General features: G+C 46.5%; 1 protein-coding gene across 1 annotated transcript in view; it reads right to left on the reverse strand.

The window, feature by feature from the left end:
• Positions 1-6,919: 6,919 nt before the first annotated feature.
• TIPIN (TIMELESS interacting protein) overlaps positions 6,920-15,465 on the reverse strand; it is a 33,569-nt gene continuing 25,023 nt past the window's right edge. Inside the window, exons 7-8 of the mRNA XM_069766393.1 lie at positions 7,707-7,904; positions 6,920-7,204 (exon numbers count right to left, since the gene is read on the reverse strand). Coding sequence (XP_069622494.1) covers positions 6,981-7,204; positions 7,707-7,904 — 422 coding nt within the window. The 3' untranslated portion in view covers positions 6,920-6,980. The remainder of the gene's footprint in view (positions 7,205-7,706; positions 7,905-15,465) is intronic.

A 15,465-nucleotide genomic window follows, 5' to 3' on the forward strand; every position in this document is an offset into this window, starting at 1 on the left:
ACTTTCTGAACAGAGCGAGGATAGGAAAGGTAACTTTGCGGTCAACAAAAAACCCTACAAAAACCACGCAAAGGGGGCAAAAAGACCCTCCGTACCGAACTAACGGCACGGAGGTACACCCTCTGCATCCCAGAGCTTCCAGCAAGCAGGAACAAACAAATAGACAAGCTGGACAGAAAAAAACAGCAAACAAAATAGCAAAGCGGAACTTAGCTATGCAGAGCAGCAGGCCACAGGAACGATCCAGGAGGAAACAGGTCCAATACTAGAACATTGACTGGAGGCCAGGATCAAAGCACTAGGTGGAGTTAAATAGAGCAGCACCTAACGACTTCACCACATCACCTGAGGAAGGAAACTCAGAAGCCGCAGTACCACTTTCCTCCACCAACGGAAGCTCACAGAGAGAATCAGCCGAAGTACCACTTGTGACCACAGGAGGGAGCTCTGCCACAGAATTCACAACAGGTGGGAATATAAGGGTGCCGTCATGTCTCATGAAAAAAACACATTACCAGGTATGTAATACCTGTGTTTTTCCATCATGCATGATGGCACCACGAGAGAGTTAGAGATTTGTATTCTCTTTTAGGGAGGGATCACTGCTTGTAACAATCTTCACCCAAATGTGAGATCAGAGGTAGCAGATAGGTCTAGCCTATAATGTTTAAAAAATGTAGACAGAGAGGACCAAGTGGCCTTTTACAGATTTGGTCGATGGTAGCAGCTGCTCTCTCTGTCCACGTCACCATGGCCCTCGTGGAGTGGGCTTTCAGACCCTGTGGAACAACCCTGCCTGCACTACTATACGCTAGAATAATGGCCTCTCTTACCCATCTAGCGATAGTGTGTTTTGAGGCTTTAAGGCCCTTCCTTGATCCCTGGAATGGAATGAACAAATAAAGCCCTGTTTCCTCCAGGATTTTGTCCTCTCTGAATACTGTAGGATACATCTGCTGACATCTGGGCAATGGAGTCTCTCTTTCTTGTTGCTAGGATTGGGACAGAAAGAGGGTAGGGTCTTGAAGTCTTTCTTCCTTTCTGTAGCTTCACCTTTCTCTAGCTCCCTCTCCCTGGGAGCTCCTTTCTGCATGTCTCACTCCATCTACTTCCTCTCACTGATTCTCTAACTCACCCTCCAGCTGACACTACTCTTCTTGCCTGAGTGAGATCCCGCCCATTTCTCTAGGGTCTGCCCATCTTTCCAGGCTAAAGTGATATGATGTTGGATGCAAGCCGCCTCACCGCCAGAGCCGCCGCCTCACCCCTACCTTCTGTCTCTTCCCCACTATCCCATAGAATGTAAGTCCGCAAGGACAGGGTCCTCTCCCCTCTTTACCAGTCTGTCACTATAAACCTGTTTACTGTAAACGATATCTATAACCCTGTATGTAACCCCTTTCTCATGTACAGCACCATGGAATTAATGGTGCTATATAAATAAATAATAATAATAAATAATATCCTGAGCCCTATGGAATCTCGATACCACTTTGGGGAGATATGCCAGATCTAATTTTAATACAACTCTATTGTCCATAATTTGCGTGTAAGGGGGGTCAGCTGACAACGCGTGTAAATCCCCAACCCTACGGGCCGATGTAAGTGCCACTAACAAAGCTGTTTTTAATGTTAGTACTTTATCTGATGTTGTATTTAACGGCTCAGAGGCTTTCTGTCAAAGCTGTCAATACTAAATTTAGATCCCATGGTGGAGGAGTAGGGGATGGAACAGTCAGCTCTACTACAGGCTTGGATAAACCTCACCACCCACCTATTGCTTGCCAGGTCACAGTTGAATAAGGCTGCTAAAGCTGAAATGTGTACTTTGAGGGTACTAACAGCTAATCCTAGATCTAAGCCCTTTTGCAAGAACTCCAGTATTGCCACTATGGGGACCTCCCCTTCCCATATTGACCCTGAGCTGGACAAGAATTTCTTCCATATTCTCCCATAAATCTTGGTCGTTACTGGTTTTCTGCTACTCTAAGCAAAGTGGGTATTAAACCAGCTGTGAACCCTTCTATCTCTAACAACGACCGTTCAAATGCCAGGCTGTCAAATGTAGCCCGGAATTCTGCGGGTGGTTGAAGGGACCCTGTGTTAGAAGGTCCTCGTCTTCCGGGAGTACCCACGGGTCCGTCGCTGACATCACTCTCAGCCAGTAAAACCATGGTCTTTTCAGCCAAAAGGGAGTTATTACAATTACCCTGGCATTGTCCTCCCTGATCTTCAGAACTGCTGGGATTAGACATATCGGTGGGAAGGCATACAAGAGTCCTGACGTTCATTCTATGCTGAAGGCATCTACTGCCAACGGCCTGTCTGCTGGCTTCAGGGAGCAGAACTTCTGAACTTTTTTGATGGCTATTGAGGCAAAGAGGTCTACACTGGGTCTTCCACATGTGTATTATCCAATGCAAAATGGACTTTTTTTAGGGACCATTCCCCTTGCCTTAAGTGGTTTCTGCTTAAAAAGTCTGCCTTTATATTGTCCACACCTCAAATACGCAGGGGCCATAATGAGAGGAAATGCCTTTCGGCTAGTCATGAGTCTATTGGTTATGTGCATCAATGACTGAGAACGGGTGCCTCCCTGTTGGTTTATGTATGCAACCGCTGTTCGGTTATCTGATAGGACTCTCACATGATGCCCTGTTAAGTGTGGAAGTAACCTCCTTAGCACTTTTCAACTGCTAGGAGTTCCCACTCGTTTGAGGATAGATATTTTTCCTCCTGAGTCCAGGGGTCTTGGACCCATAGTGTGTCTGAGTGAGCTCCCCACCCCCATGGACTGGCGTCTGTTGTGATTATTTTGGAAGCGGTGTATGTCCAGGGAACTCCTCTCGGAGATTACTCTATCTGTAACCACCATGTGAGTGACTGGAGTACAGAGAGCGGGAGAATGAGCTTCTGCTCTAGCTGCCCCTGAAGTTCCAGATCGTTCTGCAGCACACACCATTGCAGGTCTCTTGCATGGAACTGGGCCCATTTTTACTGCCGGTATGCAGGAGGTTAGGGACCCCAACACCGACATGGCTCTTCTTAAAGTCATCTGTTTTTTTTTTTTAATGTCGTCAATCATTTGTTTGATTTTTTTTTCCTCTTTTTCCTCTGGGAGGCGACACTCCTGTGTCACGGAGTCTACTGTGATCCCTAGGAAATTCTGGACCATTGCTGGCTCTAGTTTGGGTTTTTTGAGGTTCAGTTGCCATCCTAGTGTCTGTAGAGTGTCCATCACTATTCTGACCTGCTCCTTACAGTGAGAAAAGTTTTTCCCCACTATCAGGAAGTCGTCTAAGTAGGGTATTATCAGAGTGTCTTTTTCTCTGAGATGTGCTGTGACCTCTGCAATCAGTTTTGTAAATACCCGTTGGTCTGTTGCTATCCCAAAAGGCAGAGCCCTGTACTGAAAGTGACGCAACTGGGACCCCATCTGAACTGCCACTCTGAGAAACTGACGATCTTGTTGTCTGATTGGGACGTGATAGTAAGTGTCCTTTAGGTCTAGGACTGACATGTAACACTGAGGATATAGACGTTTCACCGCTGATTTTATTGTTTCCATTTTAAAAGATGGAATTATTAGATATTTGTTGAGGCCTTCTAAATTTATTATTGTCCTCCAAGAATTGTTAGTTTTTTTTTTATGAGAAAAGGGGAGAATAAAATCCTTCCATCCTTTCCTCTATAGGAACTTCTTCCAAGACGTGCTTGTCTAGGAGTGATACTTCCCCTTCCAGACTGTCTTGTTTATCTTGGGAGGACTGTACCGGGGTCTGCATGTATCTTCTTGGAGGCCAGTGGTGGAATTTTAATTTTAGGCCTGATCCTATAATCTGACGGATCCATACGCTGGAGGAGATCCTCTCCCAGGCTGGAAGTGAGAGCCTCCCTCCCACCTGAGAAGGACCGTCACTGGGAGGGTTTCTTGGTGTCCCTGGGGGACTTGCCAAAATAGAAACCTTTTCCTCCCCTGGATCGCTTGTCCAAGTTGCTCCTGTCTCGGTCTCTAAACTGCTGCCTTCGGAATTTTCTGCCTCTCTGAAAGGAGCGCCGAAAGGGCTGAAATGGCTGCGTAGGAAAATTTTTCTTTTTGTCACCGGCTTTTTACAACACCTCGTCTAATGCCGGACCAAACAAGAAGTTCCCCTCACAAGTTTCATCTTTGCCTGTGTATCTCCAGGCCAGCATTTAAGCCATACTGCACGCCGTCCTGTGTTGGCTAAAGCTCCTGCCTTTGCTGCCAGTCTAGCAGAGTCTGCTGATGCTTCAGCTAGAAACACTGCCGCTGCTCTCATGGTTGGTATTGCCTCTAGGATAGTTTCTCTGGGAACTTTTTGTTCTACCTGTTCCTCCAGGTTGTCTATCCAGATTTTTAGGGATCTAGCTACACAAGTGGCCGCGATAGCTGGCCTTAGTGCCCCTGCTGAGGCTTCCCATGCTGTTTTCAGGAAACCGTCCACTTTTCTATCCAGAGGTTCTTTTAGAGAACCTAAATCCTCGAATGGCAGGGAGGATTTTCTGGCAACTTTTGAAATTGCCACATCAATTTTTGGGGCTCTATCCCAAGATGAGGATGCCTCCTCTTCAAAAGAATATCTTCTCTTTAGGGAGTTGGTTATTTGGGACCTTTTTTCCGTTTTTTGCCATTCCCTTTTAATTAGTTCTTGTAGTTGTTCATTAATAGGGAATGACCTCCGTTTTTTCTTTTGTAGACCACTGAACATAAGTTCTTGGGCTGTCTTTTTTGCCTTCTCGTCTACCAGCCCCATGGTAGAGCGAACAGCTTTTATAAGCTTATCTGTAGCCTCTGCTGGAAATGTATCCTCCTCCTCTGAGCTACTATCTGAGCAGCGAGCTGTGTCTGAGTCCTCCTCTGACTCCAAGGAATCCCTCTTGGGATGCTATAGAGGGGCTGGATCTGACCCTAGATCTGGTATCTGTGTCAGCTGTAATACTTTTACAGACCTAGAGACCTCTGACTGGATCAGTGATCTTAGGCTCTCCGTAAAGGAGGGTGTTTCTTCCGCCACTGTCTTGTTGATACACTCCTGACAGTCTTTTACTCCAGGTTGTTTTTAAAGGCTTTTTACACGAGGGACATTCCTTATTTTTAATTTTTGCCTTGTACTTTTTGGGGACCTCCTACACCCCCCAATGTATATAAGAGGGAAGAGACGGAGATAAGAGAAGAGACATTAGTGTGCTGGACTTTCTTGAAGTTCACTCACCACTCGGACGCTTTGAAAGTACGGGTACCGAATCCGGAGGTTGGCTGGTTTTCTCAGTGTCTCCCAATGAGACCAGGGACCGCTCCTTGGTATGGCGATCCGTCCGTACGCTGTCCGAGCGGCTTCTGCCATGGCAGATATGGCTTTTTTCACTTGAGCAAGACCGCCTCTCCTGCACCTCTTGCTGTGGCAATAAATGTTCTGGCGAAAAGCTCTCGATCTTACACACTACCACGTAACAAGAGCAGTCACAATCAACCTGGCCTGGTTTAGTGACACAGGGCAGCACTTCTGGTTCGTTTAAATAGACTCACTTCCTCTCTTTTTTTTTATTTTTTATAATGCATCACCTGGTTGATCCTGCCTTTACTGGCTGATCAGCACCCTGGTGTGTGCTATCATTCATTTTTTATAGCGCCATTTATTCCATGGTGCTTTACATGTGAATGGGGCAGATATAGACAAGTACCATAAACATGAGTAAAACAAGGCCCACACAAGTACAGGAGGAGAGAGGACCCTGCCCGCGAGGGCTCACAGTCTACAGGGTAACCAGATGTATGTCTTAATCCTATAATTACCTGGCTGATCTTGCCTGCACCACTCTTCCGGTGCATGTAAATGCAATCAATCACCTGGTTGATCCTGCATCTGCTGTCGCTAGCGCAACGCCTTCGCTGTATAATGATATCTAAGTGCGTCTCCGGCGACCACTTCTGGGGTGCGCTACTTAATTAACCATTCACCTGGTTGATCCAGCCTCTGCTCCGAGTGCCACCGCTGGGTCTTGCACACACACCCGGCACTTCCTTCCGATGCGCGCTGCTCTGCAGTCTTCCAGCACCCATGTGCACTCTACTTCCAGGTGCGCACCCAGCACCTGCCCAAATCCACCCAACCCAGGCATCCTCTTCTGTCTTCATCTTGAGGGTTCCCCGTCAAGGACAGGTAACCAACTGAAGTGGAGAGAGGAGCTGCCCTTTTATCTTGAAGGTTTCCTGTCCTTGATGGGCGGATCCCCTCTCTCGTGGTGCCATCATGTATGAAGGAAAAATAGATTTTTATGTACTCACCCGTAAAATCCTTTTCCCTGACCCACTCATTGGGTCACCTGTTGGCCTGACAGCTTGAGTATGTTCTTCGGTTTGACGTTTTATACCTTTGTATGATGTTCATGTTGTCCTACTGCTTTATCACAGAACTGGTTTGGCTGGGGCCAGTGTGTGGGTATACTGCAGAGGAGATAATTTTTTTTGCATCTACTTAGTGTCAGCAGCATAACACCCATGGTCATGTTTCCCCCAATGAGTGGTTCGGAGAAAAGGATTTTAATGAGAGTAAACAAAAATCCGTTTTTATTCTTGCACCAATTATCTATAGCTTGTGCAGCATAAAAGAAAAGCTACAAGATATTTACCCAATGGTATCGTTGCCCTACAACTCTTCATGCCATTTTCCTCTCTGTTTAAGAGGCTGGCATTGTGGTGGAGAAAGAGGTACCAGGTTACATTCTGAGGGGTTGCAACAATCCACTGACAAGTGTAACATTTTGGGTGAAGAATCATAGAGGGCCGTAGAGCAGGTTTATTAACACAGTTTAAACAACAGATCACTTGAATGCTTTATGTAGCTGAAAGTTGCGGCACTTTACTTATTCTTGTGCGCAAAAAAAAAAAAGCGAATACTAACAAGAAATAAAATATTTTAATAGAAAAAACAAACAATATCTACATATACAAATAGCCATTAATCTTCAGCCTCAGTCACATCTTCCAGCTTTTCAGTGGAGGGCTCATTCTGAGATATAGAAACTTCTTCTCCAAATACAGGGCTGCGTGAAGGCTCGTCTGACTGGGATCTGATCTCAACTGCTTTCTCTACCTCCTCCAACAAATCTGCATCGAAATCCTCAGGAATATCATCTGGATCAATGCATTGCGACTGAGATACATCTTGAGAAGAAGCCATAGCTAAAAGAAATCGAAAAAAGAAGGATAAAACAAATATTTCTTATCACGCACATTTACTGCAGAATTCCAAAGCAAATTTGCGGGCAACAGAAGCCAAGATCTGATTGCCTACGATGAAGTCTTTGTACAGACCACTAAAGGGGATGCAGTAAAAAAAGAAATTGTCCATGGTGGCATTAACCAATCTGACAGTAATTCAACATTGTGATTAAAATATAAATTCCCAATACTGCAAGTTATAACATCAATATAGGTGATAACTTGCTGATCAATGGAGGTCAAGAAGTTGGGACTTTCATTAATCCCAAAAATGGACCTTAGAAAGCCATGATGGAATTCAGCGGTGACCAGAAAACCAAAGTTTATACGGTTATTGTAACCATTTATACTTCCTTTTTCCATAGCCCAGGCCCCTCGAGGCTGATAACACTGTACAGTCACTTATTGCTATCAACCAACATAAATTTCATATAATAAAGTAATATATGTGCACGAGTCGTACCTTGACTGTCTGCTTGGGCTTGAATTTTCTGCATTCTCTTCTCCATAGCCAAGCGCCTGTTCCTTTCTATCCTCTGAAGAGTCTCTTCACTCAGTTCAACTACACTGGATTGAGAAAGTGATGGTGGAGATGGCTGTGGCAGGGCAGAAAATACTTCAGAGGCAAAGTCCGGGCCATCCTCCTCCTTCTGTATAACAACTAAAGCAAATGGTAATTAGAGGTGTCCTTAGCCAGAAACTTTGTCACTACCAAACTAAATATACCCTTAGGGTATGTGTACACGTTGCGGATTCGCAGCGTTTTTTGAGGTGCAGAAATGCTGCAGATCCGCAGTTGATTTACAGTACAATGTAAATCAATGAGAAAAAAAAATGCTGTGCACATGGTGCAGAAAATCTGCTGCGGAAACGCTGCGGTTTAAAAGTAGCAGCATGTCACTTTTTTGTGAATCTGCAGCGTTTTTGTACCCATTCCATTATAGAGAACCGCACAAAAAAGTGACAAATCCGCAGGTGCGTTTTCTGCCAGGAGAGGCAAAATCCGCACCATAAATTCCTAAGCCTAATCCACAATTTGTGCACATAGCCTTAATTAAAAAAAATTTTAAAAAAATGTACGCAGCTGTAATGCAACGCCTTTAGCACTCTACACGTCCATATTATAATGTATGTATGAGACAAAGCTGGGTGACACACTTTTCTTTGCAGATCCCATCAATAACCACAACTCCCAAAAAGTTTGGACGCTGTGTAAAATGTAAAGGAAAAAAAAAAAAAGAATGCAATGATTTGGAAACCTTTCATAGCCATATTTTAAACTTCAACTACTGCGGTGAATAGACATTTTTCCATTTCATTTGAAAAAATTAAATCCTTTAGGCTGTGTGCACATGATGCAGAATTTTCTGCATAAAATCTGCACTAAATCTGCATCTCCTGGCAGAATCCGCAGGTGCCTTTTTTGTGCACAAATCTGCACAAAAAAACGCACCAAAAACGCACAAAGTGGATTTCTATTATGGAGGGGTGCAGAAACGCTGCAGAACTGCACAAAAGAAGTGACATGCACTTCTTTGAAATCTGCAGCGTTTCTGCGCAGATTTTTCTGCACCATGTGCACAGCTTTTTTTTTTCACATTGATTTACATTGTACTGTAAATCACAGTGCAGTTCTGCAGCGTTTCTGCTGCAGAAAAATCTGCTGCAGTTCTGCACTAAATCTGCATCATGTGCACATACCCTTAGAAATTGACAGCAGCAACACATCTCAAAAGAGTTGGGACATGGTTAACAGACGCCTGGAAAAGTGTGACACTAAAGAAAAACAGCTGGAGGGTCATATTCCAACAAACTACTTGTATTAGAAAGGTAACTTCAAGTCTCAGAGAGACAGAAGGGTTTGGGAGTAGGGTTGAGCGAAACGGGTCGTTCATTTTCAAAAGTCGCCGACTTTTGGCAAAGTCGGGTTTCATGAAACCCGACCCGACCCCTGTGCGGGGTCGGCCATGCGGTACGCGACTTTCGCGCCAAAGTCGCGTTTCAATGACGCGAAAAGCGCCATTTCTCAGCCAATGAAGGTAAACGCAGAGTGTGGGCAGCGTGATGACATAGGTCCTGGTCCCCACCATCTTAGAGAAGGGCATTGCAGTGATTGGCTTGCTGTCTGCGGCGTCACAGGGGCTATAAAGGGGCATGACCGCCATCTTACTGCTGCTGATCTGAGCTTAGGGAGAGGTTGCTGCCGCTTCGTCAGAAGCAGGGATAGCGTTAGGCAGGGTCCATTAACCCCCAAACCGCTTGTGCTGTAGCGATTTGCACTGTCCAACACCACCTTCGGCGTGCAGGGATAGTGGAAGCTACATTTTTTTTTTTTTTTCTCAGCGCTGTAGCTCATTGGGCTGCCCTAGAAGGCTCCCTGATAGCTGCATTGCTGTGTGTACGCCGCTGTGCAAACCAACTGCTTTTTTCAAAGCACAAATCCTGTTGTTCCTTCCTTTCTGCACAGCTATCTTGTTTGTTTGTCCACACTTTTTATTTAATTTGTGCATCAGTCCACTCCTTATTGCTGCCTGCCATACCTGGCTGAGATTACTGCAGGGAGATAGTAATTGTAGGACAGTCCCTGTTTTTTTTTTTTTGTGGGAGATTAAGATTGGCATTTCTGCTAGAGTGCCATCCCTGTGTGTGCCATCTCTCACTCAGTGGGCCATAGAAAGCCTATTTTTTTGGTTGATTTGGGTTCTAAATTCTACCTGAAAAAAAATCAATAAATCAATCAGTGGGAGATAAATATTGGCCTCTGGGCTTGTGTGCCACTCCTGACTCCTGTGTGTGCCATCTCTCACTCAGTGGGCCATAAAAAGCCTATTTTTTTTTTATTTTGTTTCTAAAGTCTCCCTGAAAAAAAAAAAAAAAATGGGAGATTAATATTGACATTTGTGCTTGAGTGACAGTCCTGCTTGTGTGGCATCTCTGTGATTTGGTGCCACAGAAAACAGAGTGTGTAACATTGTGCCTGATTTTCCTTGCGGTCTCACCAACCTGTAAAGGGATATCGAAATCATACTGAAGTTATAGCTCACCGTGTAAGTTGTTTGACAGCAACAAATAAAGTTACTTTGGTTAAGTTTTTAAAACAATGAGGAAGTCTGGTGCAAGAGGTCGTGGCCGTGGGCGTTCATTGTCAGCTGGTAATGATGGTAGTGGTAGTGGAGCATCAGGTGGTCGTGGGAAAAAAAATATTCCACCTAAGTCTGGAGCTGTGGAGCCAGGTTCGTCGTCTGGCTACACAAGGCCTCGAACGCTCTCTTTTCTGGGAGTAGGAAAACCGCTTTTAAAGCCGGAGCAGCAACAGCAAGTTTTGGCTTACCTTGCTGACTCAGCCTCTAGCTCTTTTGCCTCCTCTTCTGAAACTGGTAAATGTAAAAGCAGCGCGTCGTTTGTGGATGTTCACGGTCAGGGACAAGTCGCTTCCTTGTCCTCTTCAGCAAAAACAACAACAAGAGAGAAGGATGCAGCAGGCGACACAACGGGTTACTCCATGGAGCTCTTTACACATACCGTCCCTGGCTTAGAAAGTGAAACAGTTAACAGGCCATGCCCATTACAAGTAGATTCTGACATGGAGTGCACTGATGCACAGCCACAGCCAGACTACTATGCTGGTCCTTTGACTCAGACCACAACATAGTCTCATCAGGGTCTGATTGTGGATCAGTACCCTGAGAGGGCAATGTTGCCCCGTCACAAACGCTATACCACCGACCGACACGGTGACACAGACGAAGTTGCACACGAGCTAGAAGAGGAGGTTATAGATGACCCAGTTGTTGACCCCGATTGTCAGCCATTGGGGGAACAGGGTGCAGGCGGCAGTAGTTCTGAAGCGGAGGTGGAGGAGGGGCCGCAGCAGGCATCAACATCGCAACAGGTTCCATCTGCCGGGCCCGTATCTGGCCCAAAACGCGTGGCAAAGCCAAAACCTGTTGGAGGACAGCGTGGCCATCGGGTTAAAGCTCAGTCTGCAATTCCTGAAAAGGGATCCGATGCTAGGAAGAGTGCAGTCTGGCATTTTTTTTAAACATCCAATTGATCAGCGCAAAGTCATCTGTCAAAAATGTGCAACTAGCTTAAGCAGAGGTCAGAATCTGAAAAGTCTCAATACAAGTTGCATGCATAGACATTTAACCACCATGCATTTGCAAGCCTGGACTAACTACCAAACGTCCCTTAAGGTTGTAGCACCCTCGGCCAATGAAGCTAGTCAGCAACGCAACATCCCTTCCGTCACTGTAAGGCCACCATTTTCCGCACCACCGGCAGTATCTGTGCAGGTTTATTTGCCAGCCCAAAGCAGTCAGGGTCAGGGAATCACCAGTTTTGTAGGAGGAAATACTGCATCTAGGGCACCGGCGGAAACAATACCGTCTCCAACCGTCTCTCAGTCTGCCATGTCCACCGGCACACCCGCTAGTTCCACGATCTCCAGTCCAGCTCACCCTACATGAGAGACTGGTTAGAAAAAGGAAGTACTTATCCTCGCATCCGCGTACACAGGGTTTTAACGCCCACATAGCTAGACTAATCTCGTTAGAGATGATGCCCTACCAGTTAGTTGAAAGCGAAGCTTTCAAAGCCCTGATGGAGTACGCTGAACCACGCTACGAGCTACCCAGTCGACACTTTTTTTTCAGAAAAGCCATCCCAGCCCTGCACCAGCATGTTAAACAGCGCATCGTCCATGCACTCAGGCAATCTGTGAGTACAAAGGTGCACCTGACTACAGATGCATGGACCAGTAGGCATGGCCAGGGACATTACGTGTCCATCACGGCACACTGGGTGAATGTGGTGGATGCAGGGTCCACAGGGGACATCAATTTCGGGACAGTTGTGCCTAGCCCACGGTCTAGGAAACAGTTGGCTGTAGGCGTTCGCACCCCCTCCTCCTCATCCTCCTGCAGAAGCGAGAGCTCTTCCACAGACCGCAGTCGCCCAACCACTCCATCGGCAGCTGAGACTGTTGCACACCAGTTGTCCCATTATAGGCCAGCTACTGGCAAGCGTCAGCAGGCTGTATTGGCTATGAAGTGTTTGGGCGACAACAGACACCGTGGAAGTTCTGTCCGAGTTCTTGCAGCAAGAAACGCAGTCGTGGCTGGGCACAGTAGATCTTGAGGCAGGCAAGGTAGTGAGTGATAACGGAAGGAATTTCATGGCTGCCATCTCCCTTTCCCAACTAAAACAAATTCCTTGCCTGGCTCACACCTTAAACCTGGTGGTGCAGTGCTTATTGAAAACTTACCCTGGGTTCTCCGACCTGCTCCTCAAAGTGCGTGGACTTTGCTCACATATCCGCCGTTCGCCTGTACACTCCAGCCGTATGCAGACCTATCAGCGGTCTTTGAACCTTCCCCAGCATCGCCTAATCATAGACGTTGCAACAAGGTGGAACTCAACACTGCACATGCTTCAGAGACTGTGCCAACAGAGGCGGGCTGTTATGTTTTTGTGGGAGGATACACATACACGGGCAGGCAGTAGGATGGCAGACATGGAGTTGTCAGGTGTGCAGTGGTCGAAGATTCAAGACATGTGTCAAGTCCTTCAGTGTTTTGAGGAATGCACACGGCTGGTTAGTGCAGACAACGCCATAATAAGCATGAGCATCCCCCTAATGTGTCTGCTGATGCAAAGTTTGACGCACATAAAGGATCAGGCGTCTGCACCAGAGGAAGAGGAAAGCCTTGATGACAGTCAGCCATTGTCTGGTCAGGGCAGTGTACAGGACGAGTTAGCGGGCGAAGAGGAGGTGGAGGACGAGGCGGATGATGGGGATGAGTATATTTTTAATGAGGAAGCTTTCCCGGGGGCACTGGAAATTGGTTGCGTGGCAAGGCCGGGTTCTGTTTTTTTGAGGGACACAAGTGACGTACATTTGCCTGAAACTGCCCCTCAACCAATCACAACCGCAGATTTGACAACTGGAACTTTGGCCCACATGGCGGATTATGCCTTACGTATCCTCAAAAGGGACACACGCATTACTAAAATGATGAACGATGACGATTACTGGTTGGCCTGCCTCCTTGATCCTCGCTATAAAGGCAAAATGCAAAATATTATGCCGCATGAGAACTTGGAACTAATATTAGCAACCAAACAATCAACTCTTGTTGACCGTTTGCTTCAGGCATTCCCAGCACACAGCGCCCGTGATCGTTCTCACACGAGCTCCAGGGGCCAGCAGACCAGGAGTGTTAGGGGTGCACACATCAGAAGTGGCGTTGGACAGAGGGGTTTTCTGACCAGGTTGTGGAGTGATTTTGCTATGACCGCAGACAGGACAGGTACTGCTGCATCAATTGAATGTGACAGGAGACAACATTTGTCCAGTATGGTTACAAACTATTTTTCATCCCTTATCGATGTTCTCCCTCAACCGTCATTCCCATTTGATTACTGGGCATCCAAATTAGACACCTGGCCAGAATTGGCAGAATATGCATTGCAGGAGCTTGCTTGCCCGGCAGCTAGTGTCCTATCAGAAAGAGTATTCAGTGCTGCAGGTTCAATATTAACCGAAAAAAAGGACTCGTCTGGCTACCCAAAATGTTGATGATCTAATATTCATTAAAATGAACCACAACTGGATTTCGAATTCTTTTGCCCCACCTTGCCCGGCCGACACCTAGCTTTCCTATGAAAAGCTCTTGCCTGTGGACTACTGTGAATTACTTTTCAAATGTCTTAATTTGCTGCAGCTGATTGTCCAGCATACGACATGTTTACACCTCCCTAAATGGCCAAACTCCCCACACGGGGCCGTGGTATCGCGACTTGGCGCAAGCACCCGTGAGAGTGCTGTTTGTCTGAAGAGGTGGGTGTGCCCGCTTTTGGTCGACAGCACTGCCACTGGGTCCCTCATAGTACAATAGTGTCTCTGGCGGTGGTGGTGCGCACCCAACGTCAGACACACTGTTGTAACATGAGGGGCCCTGGGCCTGTACCGCCGGCCACAAGAGAGTTCACCCACCCCCAGGTCAAACATTGCTCTACCACTTCCACAGTTATCTCTCACACTTCCACCAATGTTTAGTCTATGCACTGACATCCTTCCATTCCTGCCACTGACAATACCATTGTGTTGACATGTATGATGGTACTTAACATAGTCAGGGGCAGTGTCCTCTATTTACCACAGTAAATACTTTGCGCTAAATTAGTAGGTCTGAAACTACGCAGAGGATCCCACCCCTGTACCTAATGATTGCACCCTTTAGTGTTTTCGTTTTGTTTTAATGCGAGACATTCACATTTATTTATTGTTTTGGACTACTAACTGGCAGACACTCATTACAATCGGCCTCCGCTGACCAGACCACTGCTGCCCGTGTACCCCTGGAACCAATTTTAAATTGCCTACAGCCAGCCCAATTTTATTATGTTAGGCCTTCGAAGCCTGTCTGCGGTCCCTCCTTCCACTAGGTCTCCACTGACCTGTCTACTGCTGCCCCTGTACCCCTGGAACCAATTATAAAGTGCCTACAGCCTGTCCAATTTTATTATGTTAGGCCTTCGAAGCCTGTCTGCGGTCTCTCCTTCCACTAGGCCTCCACTGACCAGACCACTGCTGCCCGTGTACCCCTGGAACCAATTTTAAATTGGCTACAGCCAGCCCAATTTATTATGTTAGGCCTTCGAAGCCTGTCTGCTGCCCGTTCTTTCTACTACTCCTACACTGACCAGTCTACTGCTGCCCGTGTACCCCTGGAACCAATGTTAAAGTGCCTACAGCCCAATATTTTTTTATGTTAGGCCTTCGAAGCCTGTCTGCGGCCCGTTCTTTCTACTACTCCTACACTGACCAGACCACTGCTGCCTGTGTACCCCTGGAACCTATTTAAAAGTGCCTACAGCCCAATATTTTTTTATGTTAGGCCTTCGAAGCCTGTCTGCGGCCCGTTCTTTCTACTACTCCTACACTGACCAGACCACTGCTGCCCGTGGACCCCTGGAACCTATTTTTAATTGCATAGAGCATCCTTTTTTTAATAGTAGGCGTACAAAGTCTGTCTGCGGTCCACTATTGAAATTGTCCTCCACTGCCCAGAGCAATGCTGCCTGTGTACCCCTGTAACCTTTTTTAAGCTGCAGTGAGCCACATTTTTGGTTTAAGGCCTACTACCTGTGTCTGTCTGCGCCATTCAATACAGCTGTGTTCCTTTGAAAAAAGCTGAGCGTCAATAGTCTTGTTTTCA

Source organism: Ranitomeya imitator, chromosome 4 (assembly GCF_032444005.1).
Source record: "Ranitomeya imitator isolate aRanImi1 chromosome 4, aRanImi1.pri, whole genome shotgun sequence".
NCBI lineage: Eukaryota > Metazoa > Chordata > Amphibia > Anura > Dendrobatidae > Ranitomeya > Ranitomeya imitator.